Genomic DNA, 18,376 nt, shown 5'->3' on the forward strand with positions numbered 1-18,376 from the left:
TGAATTGCTAGCTCGTCGTGTCGCAAAAGGATGCATGTAATCTTCTTTATTCTTCTCTTAGGTCTAGCTTGGATACTCCTTCGTGATCTACTCGAGCTCGAAATCGTATGCGAGGAGTTCTGTTCAGTGAATCACATAGATCAGCATTTAGTCCGCCCTAGTCCATCACGTTCTCGATCCCATTCGCTTCCTCAGTACATGCGATGCGAACGTTCCAATGTATGATAAGGTATATGATATGGTCCGCACTCACCTTCGACATTGGGCTTGACGTGCTTCTCGACGACATTGACGTGAGCTTCGGAGACTGCGTAAGTCTGTAAAGCTTCTGGAGAAGCGAAGACGGAGTAGAGACCTGGAATGGGGTCAAGATCAAGGATCAATTACTGTGCTTTCGAAATGATAAGGTAGAACGAATTGTGATCACTATGATCGACTCAGTTGACGGGATAGCTCGTCGGAAGATATGAATAGAACACAATAGAGGTCACGGGGAGACGACACGGTGGTTTACAAAGAGAGACAAACTCACCCCAGTTGAATCCTTTAGCTCTACCATCCAACAACGGAGGACCGAGATGGAACTGTAACATGGAGAGACAGTGTCAGCTGATATATTCTGACAAGGACTACGAACGATCCTCCCCTGACTGCTCCTTCGAGCCAATACGTTGAGAGAGACAGAGAACAAGACGGCAACGACAGGATATGGTGTTGAATGCGCTGACCCTAATACGATACGGTGCGACGCAACAACTCACAGTCTCTGGACCGGGGACAGTCTTCAAATTCGCAATGGCAGCTTTGGCTTGAGCGAATCCATCTTCACCAGCTTGTTTTCGCAGTTTCCAAAGTACGATATGGACGATTTCTACGAGGGCGCGAGCATAGCGAGCGCACAAGTGTAGAGAGTGAGCGAGTGAGTGGGCGATTGAGTGGATGAGTAAGTGGGTGAGTGGGTGAGTGGGTGAGTGGGTGATTGAGTGGATCAGCTCAGATCAGATTCATTTCCAAGTAGAAGATTGCTGGTTCATACGGAGAGGAGAGATCTTTCCTCTGCTCAAGTAATGTGTAGGAGGAGGAACGGGAGAGGACAACAAGACCATGTACTCACTTCCCATCTTATAGAGTTGCAAGCTTGTGTTACTGTTGAAGGAATGAGTGAAGTGGAATCAAATTGTTGAGTTGTCGAATGAAGCTTATATAGATAGAGATGAAAGTGGAATGTAAATGATGAGCGATCACCTCATTGTGTCAGAGCGAGAACGAGGTTGTTCGGCTAAATGGACCGGGACCGGCACTTGCCGCTACTTGCTAGTCAACTCAACTGGTGATTTGGATATATCACCAACTCTCTCAGGAGCCTCGGGGTGTATGCATTGTGAGGACTCCGCAACTATGTGTATATCGACTACGTCGATTGATTCATTCCAGGGGAGAGGTTTCCTCATCACTTGTTACTCTTTACGAACTACAATATCATTCCACTATTCAAGAAAACTAAAAATACGAATCCCTTCTCCCTCACTTGACTGACCCACCAGCCCTTTACGCGTATTGCGCCTGGACACATAATATGTAACACGGTCGTGCGCTTATATCGTCGTTGTGACTTCCACTGGATCAACGTCCATTCCCCCATTCACCTTCCCCGTGCTCTCCTTCAACCATTCCCACCCTTCCTCATCTTGCCAATCTCCCTCCACCTTCTTTCCCCATCTGAAATTGTCCACTTGCAATAACCATCCCTTCTCATTCTCCTCCACCGGCACATCGTCCAGTGAGTCGCCAACGTTGTCAGAAAGCTTCTTGATGGCAATTCCCTCAGGTAGCAGATGGACGGCCTGGTCTATCGGCGCGTTATCCAGCAATGTGGTCTGCGCGGCAGAAGGTGAGGAAGGGTTCTCAACGAGGTTGATTCGTGGGTCGTACGAGGTCGAGTTGGGATTCAACCAGAGCACGTAGCTACAATATGATATTCCAATCAGCTGACTGAATCTTGTGCCGCTCCCCAAAACGACTCACGTTCGATCAGAGTCCTCCAAGACCAGTTGATGACTCCAAAGCGACCTAGCGATGCTATCTCCTTCCTCAGGGATCTCCAACCAATCCTCAAGCGCTTCGGGTGCATATTTGAACCTGTAGCAGTCGCATCAGCAACCGTGTCATTGCTGCTGCAACGAGATGCTATCACCACTCACCCGGCAATCACGCCCTTCTTACTGCTGACATCAGTGAAGAACGTCAAGCTTTGTTCCTCCACGCCATTGATCTTCCTCGTCTCGTCCTGTAATGGTAGAGGCGGAGCGACAAGTTGTCTCTCTCTTTCCCAATCGGCCATTCGTGCCTTTCTCTTTCGGGATTTCAAATATCTGTTAGTCACCTGTGATGCAAAGGTATGATTAGCATAGGCCAGGGATCATTCCAGTCAAGATTACTTACGTCGTATTTGAGCACGTGCTCGACGACGATACTCGCACCGTCATGTCCGTTACCCCAGCCCCTCGATCTGACACCATTCCTCTCGGTTGCTGTATAGTTGACAAGACGGGGGACAATCCGCACACCAACATGGATGAACTGATCCGTCGATTTGTCCTCCTTCACATCGCCTCGATCAAGCCACTTGATCCACCCTGCGTGAACCAGAACCTGTCCCAAGTCGGAATCATCGGTGTACACGTCCGTGCCCCATATTTGTCGGTGTTTGTCGATCGCACCGCACACCGCCTCTTCGTTCGGAAGAGGACTCGCTTCATCCCATCCTGTCTCGCCACGGATCTTCCATCCTTTTCCCAAAAATCCTGCTCCAATCCGAACAATCACCAACCCTCCCTCATTGTCAGGATGACTAGCTCCGCTCTTCGCCAAAGTCCAACCCGGACCCGTGTACACTACTCGAGACATCACTTTCTGGGCTGCGTATACGTTCTTCCGTAGCCAATTCTCCACCGGTTGACTGTTGACTTCTGGCCATTTCTTGACAGGGACAGTGAGCGCTGCCCAATCCCGTTCCTTGGGAGCCGCGACGACCGGGGACTTCTTCTCTTCCTCCTTACGACGTTTCGATTTGCTGGTACCGCTAGCACGTCGATGAGTCTGAGCTTCTTCTACCGCGACATCTAATCTTGGTCGCTTGTCTCGCGGTGTGTATTGATACTTGGCTGGTTCAGCCTTGTATCCATAAGGACGCGGTTCGCGCTGCGGCGCAACTTGTTGGATAACAGATACGGGCACGGGGTCGGCTGTAGGAGGGGGTGCGCCAGCATATCCTTGGCTTTCGGGATGGTTAAGGACCTCGATGTGCCGAGAGTAATTTGGTTTTTGGCCGAATGGAACAGCGGCCGGATTTTGCCTCGCTCGATAAGGATCAGCCGCAGGGACTGGTTGTTGTGTAGTAGCAGTCGTTGAGCCTTGTCGAGGGGGTTGGAACGCTTCCACGTTGTATGCCGTGCCAGCTCTTTCCCTCTCTCTTGCCTTCAGCCACTTGGCATCGCGCTCTTCGCGCTCCTTCTCCGCACGGGCACGAGCCTCTCGTTGCTCTCGTTGATCCGCTATCTCCTTCTCTCGTCGTTTCCTCTCCTCCTCTCCCCGCTCCCTCTCCCTCTCCCTATCTCTGTCCCACCTTGGCCCGAACGCTCCATATCCTCCAAATCCGCCAAGATTGAAACCAGTGAACGGAGTGGTGTAGACGCGTTGCCCACCAAAGGTTGGGTAAGGTGGATACGGGTCACGATTTGGTTGAGGTGGCTGGGTCGACGCTGTGGTAGGTGCATTGTTTGCAGTGGTAGGCGGCTTAGGAGGCGCCGCAGCAGAAGGGGATACAACGCCTTCTCGCTCGCGGGGAGACGCAGCTGTGGGAGCCCGAGCGACGGGTGATCGTTGAACATCTCTGTTGACCTGCGCAAGGGGTGGTGGGGCATTGTACAGTGACCTATTGTTAGAGTTGGCCAGAAGTGAAGTAGTGCTGCCTGGGCTTTTCTGACCTCCGCCTGTAACAGATTCCGGACCTCTTGCGCTTGAACCGCTAGGAGTCCGACGGTGACCGACAATATTCGGTGGTTGTTCTGTCGCGGGAGTTACTGCTGGGCTAGCAGCAACGCTCACACTGCCAGATCTCTCCCTTTCAAATGGCGAAGGAAGCGATCTGGAACCGAGAGTTGAGAAGTTAGGAAGAGGGAGGTTTGGTCGAGGAGTACCACTCGGTGCAGCGGTCGCACTCGCTGGACCCATCTGCGGCGATATCGACGGTTTGCTGGTTGAACCGGCCGAAGTTGGTGCTGGTAGATTTCTCGATGCCGTGGGAGAAGGAGGCAGTGATGGACGAGGATAAGGATTGGCGGGATTGGCGATATTAGCGGTTCGTTGGGTAGGGGATTTGTCGGCAACAGGTTTGCTCAACTCCCTCTCTCTCTCCCGTTCTCTTTGCAACCTCTCCTGGCGTTCCTTTTCCCTCAACTCTTGCTCTCGGAATGAACCACCACCAAATAAGCCATAACCGCCGCTCAACCTGCCCAAGTTCATCTGCCTAGGATTAGGATTACTCGAGTACGGGTTCTTCGACGCTTCTGGAGCTTGTTGTGGTTGACTGGACGCTTGCGGTGTGTGGGTATGGTGATGATGGTGGTGATGATGATGGGGAAGGGAGTGCTGCTGTGGATGGCCGTGTGAGGAGGAGGACGAGGAGGTAGTCGAAGCAGCATCCATGGGACGAGGTAGCATAGAGGATGCGTTGGAGTAAGGCGAATATGATTTGTTTGCCAGTTCTAAGAATGGTCGATTCCAAAGTTAGTTTGATTAATGTCATTTTACATCTCTCGCGGTCAAGGGTGAAATTCTCCCATACAACAACAACCAGGCACACACACAGAGACACACACAGACACAGACCGGTGCTACCACTCACCTCTTTGTCTCTCTCGTTCTCTATCTCTAGAACGATCAATCACTGGACCATAACTCGGTCTCAATCCATTCCCTGTGATCCCACCACCTGCACTGCCCGGTGTGGTTGACGGAGTACCGCCGTTTCGGATTGCTGGGTTACCGTTTCCTGGTTGACTGATGGGGACGGTTGGACTAGTAGCCGCGTTTCCGTTTGACCCTGGGGGTGGAGGGTTTGGATTGTTTGAGGATCCGTTGCTGGGAAGCTTGCCGTAAGGATGCATGGAAGCGATGAAATTGGGTGATGCTGTCGATGTCGGTGGTAAGAACGTCGACGGCATGAAAGGATGATGGAACGATGTGTCAAAGGTGGGAGGATGATTGGTATTTGGGTTGTAACGAAAAGGAACCGATGAGACTATATATGCCGGCACTTGGGTGTTTGAGTGGAGGTCGGATTTCGGCGATATCAGAATGACGTGAGACCCAGAGGGTGGAATTTGTCTCTCTCTGCTGTGTGTCAAGAGGTAGATGGAGATGCGTGAGGGGAGGATGTGGTGTCTGACTGGTCCAACACGAGAGTTGTAGATGGACTGTTATGTGATATGAGAGTAAGTATAGTATTATTGGGATGATTAGATGACGTCTCGGTAACAATCAAATCAAATGCAAACTGCTAAGCAGGGAAACAGAAAAGAGAATCCAACGCTACGTAGAGTTTAATCACCCATCACCCACGACACACCACTGCTTGGACACACGCGGCGATCGCCCCCCTTTCCACTCTAACCGGAATTTGTTCAGGGCTGTTGTATCTCAGGGACCAAATCCTGCACACGCCCATATAAAATACATACAAACGGGACTAATCGGCAATTCAATCAATGTGGCACAAAGGAGGGGGGGGGGGGTTTCATGTTCAGGCACCATCATCCATTCCCATCCCATCTATTACCAGCTGCTCTGATTGATCCCTCCATTTAACAGTCAGGCGCGTGTTTGTTTGACTTTGACTTTCCAGAGGTGTCACTCAACAAACGTCAAACAAAGATCAATCCATCAACACCTATTCAACATTTCTCATCCATTTAGCTCATACTCACTTCTATCTCTGTCAGACCGACTATCGTCAATCGTTAACATATCCTCACACTCTTTTGTTCTCGCCATCAATATTACAATATCTGCTTTGACATCTCTTGTTTACGCCAATCACACGATAAACAACGCTCAGCGGCCCATGTCCTCATCACCGGTATAAAACTGTCATCCGATCACTCGAACATAGGCGGCAAACATCGCTATCTGACCTCGATTGACAACCTCGCAGGATTGTCTCCACGTCTCAGTAGCTACACCACTCTCGACGCCTACTCGTTGATTAATCATGGTTCGAACGGTCAGAGAACCGAATCTTACGACTCCTTCAATCCTGCGAGTGTCCACCTCATCTGCTACTAGCTCTCGAAGGTCTTCCGGAGGAAGTCCATCCCAACCCATCTTCACCAAGAATGCGACCAAGTCTCGCATCCCTACTTCTTCGCAGTCTAGCGGGACGAAGAAGCGAGCAGTGTTAGGCGAGAGGACGGAAAACATCATGACTTCGCATTCTCAATCATCAACGTCGAAGACCAAGTCCAAACAGACTCCAAAGTCAAGGGCGTTCAACTACTACTCGCCCAACAAGTCTCTCAACTCTTTATCACGTTTCATCGCCAAGTCACCTCAGACCTTGCCGCTGTCACAGACCGCCTACATCCCATCTTCGTCTCCAGCATCGTCACCAAACACGACAATGACCTCAGCTCCCGGTGCTACTCCGTATCGACCGAGACACTCGATGACGATGAACATGAACGCATTGATCAACGAAGACGACACTTTGTTGTTGAACATGAGGCCCCCAGAGATGAGCTTTACCTCTCCAGGCTTTGAGCTGACCGATGCTAGTGACGACGAGACACCTGATCCTAGGGTTCGGGGAGGGTTAATGACACCAGCCAACAGTCAAGAAGTGCAGGTGAGTGATCAAGTTGTCTTTCCCCACGACTCACTTCAGCTGATGCGGAATTTTAAACAGAGTGGATCTCCACGACGTTCTCAAACCGCCAAGCGAACTACTGCCCTTGCCGGTCCATCGTCATCGCTACGAAATCCAGTCTCGAGGCTTCCCACTCCACCTTCATCGCAATCCGATGAGATGGCATCTTTCAGTGGCGCGTCGTTGGCACTCAACGACTCCTTCCGAGCGTCGAGAATCAGAGCTAGACCATCAAACACACCGCCTCGCCGAGTCAGTACCGAACCTTCTGCCGTGTTGGGCGACATCACCGCAGAATGGGATACACCCCTGAGGTTAGGAGAAGACCCTTCGCCAAACCCTCGAAGGAAGAAGTCACCCCGGTTGGATGAGCTTTCTGGTGAGGGAGGTACCTTGGCCCCACTCAGATTGAGATCTCCGTTCGAGACTAGGGACAGGGTCGAGGTGGTCATTCCTGTACGCGTGAAGGGGTTGGGCACTCCGAAGGCCGCGGCCACCCCCAGTACAGTCAAAGGAAAGGGGCAGGGGAGAGCTTCAACATCCCGTACTCCCAGTGCGACTTTGTCCCAATCGACGTCAAGCAATTCTTCGAATCGAAGAAGTAGTGCGGGTAGTCGACGGAGTAGTGGCGGTTCTCAACGCAACACGGTAAAGGCTACACCAGCCCAAACACGTACTCGAGCTGTCCCGTCAACAGCACCAGCCAAGTCGCGACGCAGATCTACGATCACTCCATCTGCGCTGAGCCGATCTCAAACGCAAACTCCGAAACCCGCTTCAGCCAGATCTCGACGTGCTTCCACGACAGCGACCGCTAGAACACCTCGCAGTCAACCTAGGAAGAGTGTTACTCCTTTACTTCAAGCTCTTAGTGGAAGAAAGATAGGTTTCTTGCCCAAGCCTATACACGGTAGTCCAGGCGATGATCCGCTCTTGCTCAGAGGACTAGACGATGTACAACCCGGAGAAGAGGTTAGAGATGGGATGGGATTAGGTCTGGACGTAGACCAAGAGGTAACACAACCAGTCGCATCTTCATCTCGTATTCGAACATCCTCCGTTGGACCTTCTCAGACCGTTTCCTCTCGACCTATGATCGATTCTCAACCTTCGCCAACTATGCCCACCTTTTCTCGGAACGACGACGACCTCACACTGCTTCCCATCGGCGATGCGAGCGAAGGGTTTTATGACACCGGACCAGCGTGGTCAGATGATGGCTCGGACGATGAAGGTGTAGGAGAGGATACATTCGTGCATGTCATACAACGGAGGAACATGAGCTCTATGATAGCATCGACCATGGAAGAGACCGTCATGGAAGAGAACGAGAACGAAGTTGAACAGGAGGCAGAAGAGGAACAGCTTGAACGAGAAGCTAGTCCGTTCTTGCCGTCTCGACAGGATATAGATGCAAGGGAGGAATTGGAAGAGGACTTGGGAGACGTAACGCAAGAAGGGGAGATTGGGACGTGGGACTTATCAACCGATAGCGTTGAAGCACCAAACGTAGAGAACGTCGACGACTACGAGAGCTTGGTCATCGATCCGGGATCTCAGATCAGCAACGAATTTGGAGATGAAAGAAGAGACCACGAAGCTGCGGCCACGTCGCCTGAGTCGGAGATTGTTCATCCTGAACCCATTGATGCAGTCGTGCGACCTTCGAGTCCTGTGATCGCAGATGTTTCGCTCGACGAGAATGTCTACGACGTAAACACACAATCCGAAGAAACCGAAACGACCATAGAAGAAATTCAGGACAACCAACTACCTTCCTCGTCTCCTTTGCATGCGCCAGTTGAGGAGTCTCGACCGGACACTGTCGAGGACGTTCTCGTGATTGGCCCGGAGGAAGCGGAACCCTCTCACGAGGACGCTCAGTCTGAACAAAATGACTCAATAAAGGAATCGCGCGAATCATTACACGATAGCATATCGGCTCGTTCCCCTTTGCCTGCACAAACTGAGCAAGAGACACAGATCGCACCATCACCTCCTCAGCAGGACATCTCGCTCCTTAGATCGCCCACTCCCATTTCTCGCTTCGACAGACACTCATCAATGCCTCGAACACCGTTCGTCTTGATCAAGCATCACGAAGAAGTCCCTCCCACACCAGTTCCCACCTGGTCAGCGAGCGAGCAGTACGCCTACCCCACCCTCAATATCTACAGCGCGGTGCAAGCAACTTCGCCTAAGCATGCAGCTGGCTCGACATTTGAAGCGCGGGAGAACCTATTGGAAGAAGCTGATAGGGTACTCGAGCAATTGTCCACACCGGTGCTGCAACTTGCGCCAACAGTCGAGCTCCCACAAGTCGAGGGAACAGCAACAATGTCTGACAGAGTCGAATCTCCTGCTGTACAGGACAGTCACGAGTCGGACGATCCCTCACTACCGGCCGAGGAACCCGAGATCTGTGAGCAGCGGACCGAGATTATCGAGGAGAACCCAGCGGGGATCACCGGTCACCAAGAATCGGCAGTTGAAGATGATGGTCAATCTGAGGACGAAGACGAAGGCGAAACGACTGAAGAGCAGGCAGCGGATTTACCAACCGTGTCTCGCGCTCGATCTGTCAGTTTACCATTCACTGAGGAAGGTGACGACGAGGGATCTCACGTTGGTGATATCACCGCCGATGCTGACAGCGAGGCGTGGAATCTTTCGAGTGGGGATGTGAGTGGCCATGTGGAAGACGAGAATGAGGAGGCGGACGAGGAAGGATCACAGAGGTCAACAGAGGCCGACCACAGGGAAGAATTGGCTGAAAGTGAAGAGGAAGACGAGCAGGATGAATCGGGCCTTTACGATGGCCAAAGTTCGGTGGAACAGCCGGAGTTGCACGAGGGTCAAGAATCGCCCGAGCTCGAGCAGCAGACAGACGAAGTCGACCAAGCAGCACACTCTTCACCTCCTGTCGAAATACCAGAAAAGATCATTCTTCGACTCGTCGAACGGGGTATCATCAAGATCGAACCTGATACTGAAGACAGCGAGTACTGCTCAGCGTCGGAATCACCTGAAAACGTCCCAGGGTCACCAATTCATCGAAGCACCGGCGTGGCCATAGACCCCGTTGTGGAGACTTCTGCGCCGCGTAGCCCTGCACAAGCGTTGGAGGTAAATCGACCGGCGACTCCGGCCCCTGCTGCACACACCGCGAGCAATTCTCCCACCTCCACGACTCCTCTGCATTCTCCAAATGCCACAACTGCGCGTCCATTGCAAGCTACTCCTATTGAGGAGTCAGCTTCTACTCCTGCGTCCGGTGCTTCTGGCTCAACACTCCCAACGAGTACTTCGGAAGGCATTTCGGTCCTGGAAAGGATGCTTCAACACCGCCCAGCGGGATCTTCCAAGCTATCTCAGCAGTTTATTCCTGACTCTCCTTCGGAGTCTGAACAGCAGAGCTCGTCACCGTTCATCGAGGGAAGTGTCGTTTCCAGTCCAGCTGTCAAGGATAGTGGCCTCGAGACAGAGGCGGAGGCGGAAGCCGACCGCTCTGTAGTCGTTAGAAAGCCTAGGAGATCACTACACGACGAACTGGCAGCTGTTACAACGGACGACAGCGATGACGAAGTAGGAAATGATAGTTTCCGTTCAGTTGTGGAAGTGTCGAGTTTGGATCCCAAAGCTGCGGCCAGGGCTGCTGCTATTCTCAAGCTGGTGAGTGTCGATCGCCTCCAGACATTGGAAGACGATTGCTGATGCTGACTCGTTATGATAGAATCACGCTTACATCGAACATGGTGTACTTTCTTCTTCCAAATCTGCGATCGGTACTCCGTCTCACCGTCGTCGCAAGTCCGCTTCCGCAATGACCTCGCGTCATATCGACAAACAAGAACTTTTACATGAAGCAGAGCTTGAAATTGTTTCGCAGCGTCGAAGTCGTAGTCGATCGATGAGTCGAGCAAGATCGATGTCAGTTTTCTCATTTGCAACGGACGATTATCCCATTCCAGGGGCATATGTTCGTACTCCCCAATCGAGCGGGAAGAGGAAGAGGACAATGGCGCTTCCCGCAGCTACTCATGAGGAGGTGGACAAGACTGTGGTAGCCGAAAAAGGAAAGTCATGGGGTGTACCAGAGTGGAAGAAGTTGGAAAAGGTGTACAGGAAGGAGAAGGAGCAATGGACAAAGGAAAGGGAAGTGAAGAGTCTTCCTGGAGGATTGGTAGCTTGGGCAAGGAGAAGCACATTTGGTGCTTCCTCCAGTCCCAGTACTGCGACGGAATGGGATCCAGAGAGGGTGGTGAAGACATTCTTGCAACAGGAAGGCGAAGGGTGGGATCGGTGAGTGGTTCAGCTCTTCTGCTGCACAGCTTAAGGGACGTCAAAGCTGATAATTTCGAATAGCGAGATGATCCTTCTTCGAGTGCAAGCAATCGAGCGACGCGTCAACCGGATCAAGGAGAAACAAACAATTTCCACGGTGTCTCCCTCAGCCCAAGGTCATCTCGATACTCCCAAAAAGAGAACGAGGCATAACCAGCCTGACGAGACATTTGAGGGTAACTCGACGATCTTGCAGACTCCCAAAGCGACCTCGACATCCGCAGGCGGTGCTGGTGTCGAGCCTCCATCCACGATCAGGAGGATGTTGGGGTATGTCTGGGGTGGTGGGAAGAAGCAGAGAGCAGGACGAGGGTTGTTGTGCGATCTCCAAGGTGTTATGACGCCGAAGGCGGCCGACAACATGAAGGAGGTGAATGCGGGTGTTCCCAGTTCTGGAAAGGTTGTCCTCCCTCCTCCTCCTCCAGGACGACGAGTTGAGGGATCGATACCTCATCCAACCTCGAATGCGTGGACTGTCCCTGCTCCTGTTGCACCACCAATAACTACCCGACCTACATCTTCGACAACAAATCCGCGTTACTCCCTCCCCGCCCCATCTTCCTCATTACTAAGCAGCTCGTCATCCTGGCCAACGTTCTCTTCTCTTACCCCTGGCCCTTCTACCAAAGGTGGAAGATTGTACCCACCTCTCGAGCCCAGTATGACACAAAGATCCTCGGCTATCGCAAAGCTTTTCCCGGAATCACAACACGCTCATAGTTCCGAGACAGCTGCTACCCCCGCTCAGGCAAGAGCGATGAGTATGGAGCAGAGGAAGAGGGGGGAGAGCGTAAAAGATATGGTGATGAATTTTGAGGGGAAGAGGGTATGATCTATTAATCTTTTGAAGGGGGAGGTCTGGTTTATAGGATATGATAGACGAATGCTTTATACGATATGGTTTTACGAATTTGATGATTTCTTGATGAGATATGCACTATAATAGGTCAATTATGCACATTTGGATTCCCTTGTCTGTTGGCAGGACGTGTTGCAGAATGAAGGTCCCATCTTTGCTTTGCAATGAAGTCATCCCAAGTTGCCATGTCGAAATGCACATCCCAGTGACATCCGGAACCGACATCACTTGACGTGTTCGTGACGCCACTCAGTAGGCCGACCGACCGATTCATGCGAATAAAAACAGTTCAGATTATACTTTGACTACTTCAGTATAGTACAATTGCACAAAAACCTATGCATACTTTCCCCACACTTTGTCCCAAGCGACTTTCCCTCCTGTCTCAATCACGTCTCCGTGACATGGGATGATCCTATCCCACTTCGCAGAGTTGATAGGGACAAGTTCCTTCTTGAGCAATCTGTGGGGGGGGGAAGGGGTTAAGATAATATCAGCACTGATTCGCAATCCACTTTAATCCTTCGTGATTACTCCAAGTTTCGCACTTCGCAACAATCGTTTCTGCCTATCAAGGGGAAGAGCCCCACTCACTCTTTATCTTTGATGACTTGCGCAGCCATCAGATCGTGTGTCTTACCACCCGGACTCATTGTTTTCCAAGATGAGAATGCCTTGAAGAAGAAGGGTAATCCCCCTGATCTCGAATACTGTTCGACAGGGAAAAGGTTGAATAGCAAATCCGCTTCGATGAGCGTTCCGGACGGATGGTGGATAGCCGTCAGTTCGTGGTTGATATGAGCGGCGACTTGGTGCAGAGTAATCTAAATCACCAAAGACCGAAAATGGGTCAGTTATCACCTCTGCTAGTAGGTTTGTCGTAATCGCGCTGGCACTGCGACTCTCACTCACCTCTGGCTCGAAACCATAAGTCTTCTTGTCACCATCGGTCTTTTTGCCAAATAAACCGGACCAGGAGATTTCAGGCTTCTGCTCTTTGAATCGTTCAAGGCCGATTGCTCTGGCAAAAGAATGCTGATCAGTAAGTATTCCATGTACGCTTTTCCGCGTAATATCACAGCGAAGCACCCCACCCCCCCCCTCTGTCGATCTGACTCGCAACGCGATCGACGGTCTCTTGCTCCTACCACGCAGATTTATCGACGTCTCGACCTGCTGCCCACATTGTATTCGCTCGATATCGTGACACAGCTCGTTGCAACCCCTCGCACAGAGCCCACATGTCTGTCGATTGTGATAAAGAGCTCCAACTCACTGCGCATCCTTATAATACTCTGCATACTCCTTTATGAACATCCCATGTTCCCCATCCGGCGTAACCAACCACTTCACCTCTCCCAACTCTTTCAAAGTCTCCTTCGTAGCCGGGGTAAGCGGCGTTGAGACGTAGACGAATACTTGGTTGTCGGAGGAAGAACCGCTCTGGGCGGAAGGTTGGATAGACGTGGCTCCGACTGTAGGTTTGGGAGGTCGGGATAGTCGGACGGCGGTCGATCTTCCGCCGATAGGGATGACACCGCCTCGGGTCTAGACGTACGAGTATTAGCAAAAATTACTGTGTGTGTGGTACAGTTATGGTGCGCGAAGCATCGTTTAGCATGCAGAGAGACAAAGACTGGGGTATGGGGTATACGGAGTACGAAGGAGGACTCACAAATGGCGTTGAAAACGTCACAATCTCCGGTGTGACCTGTCTAATCACCAATGTCTTATCCCTCTCATCAGTCGACGATTCAGCAAACTTGGCGTAATCCGACATCTTGCGTAGTTGTCGATGTAATTGTATAGAAGATCGAGTGAAGGTTGAACGTGAGGGGGTTTTGAGGATGAGCAGAATGGTGGATAGTATATATGTATACTAGTGTATGGCGATATGAGGAATCGAAGTCGGAAAGAATGGATCTCAAGATGGGAGATCTTTTATCTAACTTGACTTCGATATTTTGTTAGTTGGTACAAGACGTCATCGCGATCGAGAGACAACGACAGCGATTGACGTGATTCAATCTGCAAAAGTTGTTATTTGTAGAAGCATCACACGCATCATGCACGACATTTTGGCTGGAACTTGGAATGTCGTATGCATATGGTCCATATACGCACGCATGTGTAAATTCGGGTAGCTATGCATATGGATACAATCGCTAAACCGCGGATTGTCAACTCACGGTTGACTCAGCTCGTGACCACATGGTCACCACGTGGTAATCAGGAATCCAGAGGGGGGGTTCGAGCAATGTTCGCTCGCAATAACAAATGCAGTATCACAACCATCTCATTCCTCTCTTCCTTCTTGTATTTCGACTAATTGTAAACATCAAACGAACTTCAAAACAAGATGGCATCTCCACTTCAGCCTGGACCAGCTGCTGTGTTCTGCAAGTGAGTCACATCGACTTCCCCGTCAAGGGCAATCCCCCCTTCCTCGCTGCTCTTCGTCAAAACCATCAAACTCCCAGTGATGGACCGAGCTGATCTACCATCCACCACAGATGGGATTATTGCAGCGGCACATTCGAGACTCTAGCAGATTGGGAGACCCATTTTACGATTGAACATCAAGCTTATGCAAAAGCTGTAGATCTGACGGGGAGGACGAGAAGACGAAGGGATGATGGATTGTGGGAGTTGGTGCCGGAGCAAGAGTTCAAGCTCAGAGGTGGGTCCGAGGCTTTCCTTCCGACAACTTGCATTTGTCTCGGTCGTCTCAATCTTTTGTATATGCCTTTACTGTGACTTCTCGACATGTGAAATGAAATTGAGAAGATACATCGCTGACATGATTACCCAAATGTCAATAGATGAGCTGCCTCTCCATCCCGACCCATCCCAAACTACCGCCGATCTAACGACCACGACCCACACTCTCTCCTTCCCAATTCCACCATCTTTCGAATCATTACTTCCCGAACTTCCACCTTCGTTATCAATGCCTACAAACCTGATCTTACCCCCTCAAACGCCGGACGACACGTACGAGCCCGAACTTGTCGACGAGGACAGTTCTCTATCGCATTCATTCTCATTAGAAGCGACTGGTCCTCCCGTCGGTCCAGTAGAAAGGGGAGGAGGAGGAGGAGGAGGAGGAGGAGGAGGAGGAGGAGGAGGAGGAGGGACGGGTCCATTCCCCACGTTCTTCGTATCGCCTTCACCACCACAACCACAACCACATCCACCAGCTTCAGGCTCCGGCTCCGGCTCAGGTTCTGGATCAACAAATATGCCCCCACCTCCAGGTCAAAGACCTCGAAGTCGAAGTCGGAGTCGAACTCCACCACAACCTACACAACAAATCTCACAACCTTCCCCATCGACATCCAATAGTTCCTCCTCTCGTCGTAATGCCGATATATCAAACCAGTCAATATCAATATCGATATCTCAACAAACTGCTTCTTCAACTCCCTCGTCACATACACATCCTACTCCACAACACAGTTCCGGTTCCCGTTCTGGTTCTGAGCGAATACGAAAAGAATCGATGGGCTCACAAGCTGCGATTCCGTTAAGATTCGGTGCAGCTCTCGGAGGCGGATCGGGAGGGACTGCAGAAACTGGTTCACCGATGAAAGGATCTGAGGGGGTTGGATTCAGTTGGGGATCAAAGTGAGACAGGGAAATTATGGCAACTTTGCGAATGTTTATACAGGGAAGGTGACAACTACTATTTGTCTGGCTTATCTAGAATCATGTCGAGCTGGCCTCGGAATGTAAAGCAGAGCGTCGATCGTTAAGGCGATTAGGAAAGGCGTGCTCGGACGGAGGATTCTAAGGGACGCACTGTAGTATAGATGTGAACACCAATGTCGGGACTAAGGGTCAGATCATGAACATGGTTAAAGGGACATATCCTGCATGTATGTATATACTCGTTACTCATCAAAATATGGTCATATATATGGCGTTGCTCGTAAAGATCATCAAATAACTTATGTCGTCGCAGTCGTCATAATATCACAGAATATGTATATTTGTGTCTCCGGTGCTGCCGATCTTCCCGAGATCGAAATGGGCACAGAGGTCCAAGAATCAACTCCCCAACCCAAAGGATACAATTTCACCTCTGCCTTTCCTACGTTACCCCCGACTTGCCGTGTGGTACCTCATTCAACCTTGCAAGTCTACAACCGCCTCCTCCCTTCTCAGAGCTTTGTCCCTCTGTCGCTGCGCAATCACCTTTGCTGCAACTCTCCTTTCTTCCAGCACTGCATCGTACTCCTCTCTCTTGCCCCAATATACTAAAGCGTCCTCTGCATACTTGTCGAGAGGTGTTGGATTGTCAGGATCGAATAGCGAGGGATTGAGAGGCAGGATTGTGGACGATGAGGGGGTAGTGATCCCACTTCCGGTCTTCGGTGTGAGCCCGGAAGGGGACGAGATCGCCGAGACTGAGGTAGAAGACGTTATATCGGCTGTAGTCGAAGGTGGGTCTATGACAATCTCCTCGATCCGCTTTACCAACTGGGGAGTATCACCCCTTTCCACAGGGGTAGGGCTCGCAATCTTATGCTGTCCTGATGAGGAAGTTTCATCCGCTTGTGCGAATTTCGATTCGGTTCGTAACCAGTCGAAGAATTGATCGATAATATGGTTTCTCCTGCCTCGAGTACTGACCTGGTCGCCGTTCTTGGTTCTTTGTCTACGGGCCATTCGTCGAAGTGCTCGTTCAGTGAGTGTCTCATTGACAGCCCCTCCGACGATCCCGGGAAGTTCTCGTTCAGAACCAGAGCTTCGGTTGCCATCACCCCTAAGTTGTCTGTGTCCATTCGTAGGATAAGGAGCAGTCAACCATTCCCAAAGGTCCTTATCGTCTTTCCACGTTTCCCCATCCGTCAACCATGTCTCCCAACTGAGTCCTAACCATGCACACATCGCCTCTGGTGAGCTCGTGAGGGTGATATCAACAGGCTTCAATCCGAAGAAAGGGATATGTCGAAGTGTAAGATGCGTGAGGTGGAGTGTGAATGAGGGAGAGAGGGTACGGACGATTCGACCGAGAAGGAGGATGGTAGAGGAGTAAGAGGAGGTGAAGTGGATGAATTGGAGAGAAGTGGGAGGGACGAGGAGGATATCGATTTGGTAGAACTTTGTGAGTTGGAGAGCGCCAACGGGATGGTAGGGCAGAATCAGGGGCGGCAGGGAGGACGAGAAGTCATACCGAATCCAAAGGAGCGATAAGCCACTGGTCAGCACAGTCCACACACTATCCCTCCGCACGATCCGTATACCTTCTTGCTGAGGCAGGACCCACACTCACCTCGTCCGTCGTGTATTCCACCTCGTCTGCCTCGGCAGTGCTCCCGTTTAGCAGCCCACAAGGTATCTTGAAGCTCACATCGCCACCTCTTCTCCTCCACTCTGCAGCTCCAACTTTTCTCCTGATACTATCGCAGAGATGTCTCACCCTCTCGACTGCCGGTCCTTCTTCCATCTTGCCTTTCCCAAGGACGCGGAGAGTACCTTCTTGTAAGCCGCTTTCATCAGGAGACAAGAGACAGACTTCATTCTGTGTTGTCGTGATCGCAGGACTGTCGACGTGGCTCGATGATCCAGCATTGGCTGCGTCGCCTGATTCAACTCTGGACTCGGCGTCGTTCTGCTCTCCTCCAACGACGTTGACAGATGATGAACCAGGTAGATGAGCAACTACCCCATCCTCAAGTGGAACCCACTCCTCATCACCTCCTCCAATCTCTCCTTCCCATGCGCAGATCACATCCAAATCACCATGCTCCGTCTTCCCTCTCAGATTCCGAGGTATCGCAATACCTTCGAACAACCTCAATTCTGTAAGGTTAGATATGATATAGTCTCGAAGGGCGTCGTATCGGCCTTGTGAGAGACGACGAGCAGGTGTCGGAAAGGCGTTGCCCCCCATTGTAGGTTGTGATCTTGATTAGATTGAGGGTGCCCAAGACAGCTAGACCTCCAACTTTCAGTATAGGGGGTCGCTGCTTGGCATAGATCAGTCCAAGATACGTGCAGGAGCGCTCGCTCGCTATGTGCAGCCCGTTTAGGTCGTGTGTAGGTCGAAGAATACCAGAGGGTCATAAACCGTATGTTTCGCTTCGAGTCAAGATCGACATATAGACTCTACGCCTGATATTGATAGACAGACCTTCTGGTCGATCGCCAAGCTGTGTTACAAGAACAAGAAAGATCAGCAGGGTCCAGTCCAGAGGCACAAAGAAGCTAAAGAAGAAGCTCACTATGAAGGCAAGTCGAAC

At 51.1% G+C, this 18,376-nt stretch overlaps 6 protein-coding genes across 6 annotated transcripts; 2 read left to right on the plus strand and 4 right to left on the minus strand.

The window, feature by feature from the left end:
* Nucleotides 1-87: 87 nt before the first annotated feature.
* Nucleotides 88-1,121, minus strand: CI109_106164 (uncharacterized protein; the record flags this gene model as incomplete). The annotated part of the gene is made up of 5 exons (XM_032004930.1): nucleotides 88-119; nucleotides 254-355; nucleotides 533-584; nucleotides 762-871; nucleotides 1,115-1,121. 5 exons carry the CDS (start codon nucleotides 1,119-1,121, stop codon nucleotides 88-90), a joined length of 303 nt encoding a protein of 100 aa, XP_031860729.1.
* Nucleotides 1,122-1,595: 474 nt separating this feature from the next.
* CI109_106165 (uncharacterized protein) lies at nucleotides 1,596-5,225 on the minus strand (the record flags this gene model as incomplete). Its single annotated transcript, XM_032004931.1, has 5 exons — nucleotides 1,596-1,965; nucleotides 2,026-2,139; nucleotides 2,202-2,383; nucleotides 2,443-4,766; nucleotides 4,907-5,225. 5 exons carry the CDS (start codon nucleotides 5,223-5,225, stop codon nucleotides 1,596-1,598), a joined length of 3,309 nt encoding a protein of 1,102 aa, XP_031860730.1.
* A 1,046-nt stretch (nucleotides 5,226-6,271) lies between these two features.
* CI109_106166 (uncharacterized protein) lies at nucleotides 6,272-12,101 on the plus strand (the record flags this gene model as incomplete). Its single annotated transcript, XM_032004932.1, has 4 exons — nucleotides 6,272-6,904; nucleotides 6,965-10,597; nucleotides 10,659-11,227; nucleotides 11,291-12,101. 4 exons carry the CDS (start codon nucleotides 6,272-6,274, stop codon nucleotides 12,099-12,101), a joined length of 5,646 nt encoding a protein of 1,881 aa, XP_031860731.1.
* Nucleotides 12,102-12,464: 363 nt separating this feature from the next.
* CI109_106167 (uncharacterized protein) lies at nucleotides 12,465-13,908 on the minus strand (the record flags this gene model as incomplete). The annotated part of the gene is made up of 5 exons (XM_032004933.1): nucleotides 12,465-12,591; nucleotides 12,723-12,952; nucleotides 13,041-13,149; nucleotides 13,405-13,676; nucleotides 13,804-13,908. The coding sequence occupies 5 exons, from the start codon at nucleotides 13,906-13,908 to the stop codon at nucleotides 12,465-12,467; spliced, it is 843 nt and encodes a 280-aa protein (XP_031860732.1).
* Nucleotides 13,909-14,487: 579 nt separating this feature from the next.
* Nucleotides 14,488-15,759, plus strand: CI109_106168 (uncharacterized protein; the record flags this gene model as incomplete). The annotated part of the gene is made up of 3 exons (XM_032004934.1): nucleotides 14,488-14,531; nucleotides 14,642-14,808; nucleotides 14,951-15,759. 3 exons carry the CDS (start codon nucleotides 14,488-14,490, stop codon nucleotides 15,757-15,759), a joined length of 1,020 nt encoding a protein of 339 aa, XP_031860733.1.
* A 497-nt stretch (nucleotides 15,760-16,256) lies between these two features.
* On the minus strand, nucleotides 16,257-18,027 carry CI109_106169 (uncharacterized protein; the record flags this gene model as incomplete). Its single annotated transcript, XM_032004935.1, has 2 exons — nucleotides 16,257-17,234; nucleotides 17,407-18,027. The coding sequence occupies 2 exons, from the start codon at nucleotides 18,025-18,027 to the stop codon at nucleotides 16,257-16,259; spliced, it is 1,599 nt and encodes a 532-aa protein (XP_031860734.1).
* Between the last annotated feature and the right edge of the window lie 349 nt (nucleotides 18,028-18,376).

Source organism: Kwoniella shandongensis, chromosome 11 (assembly GCF_008629635.2).
Source record: "Kwoniella shandongensis chromosome 11, complete sequence".
Classification (NCBI taxonomy): Eukaryota; Fungi; Basidiomycota; class Tremellomycetes; order Tremellales; family Cryptococcaceae; genus Kwoniella; species Kwoniella shandongensis.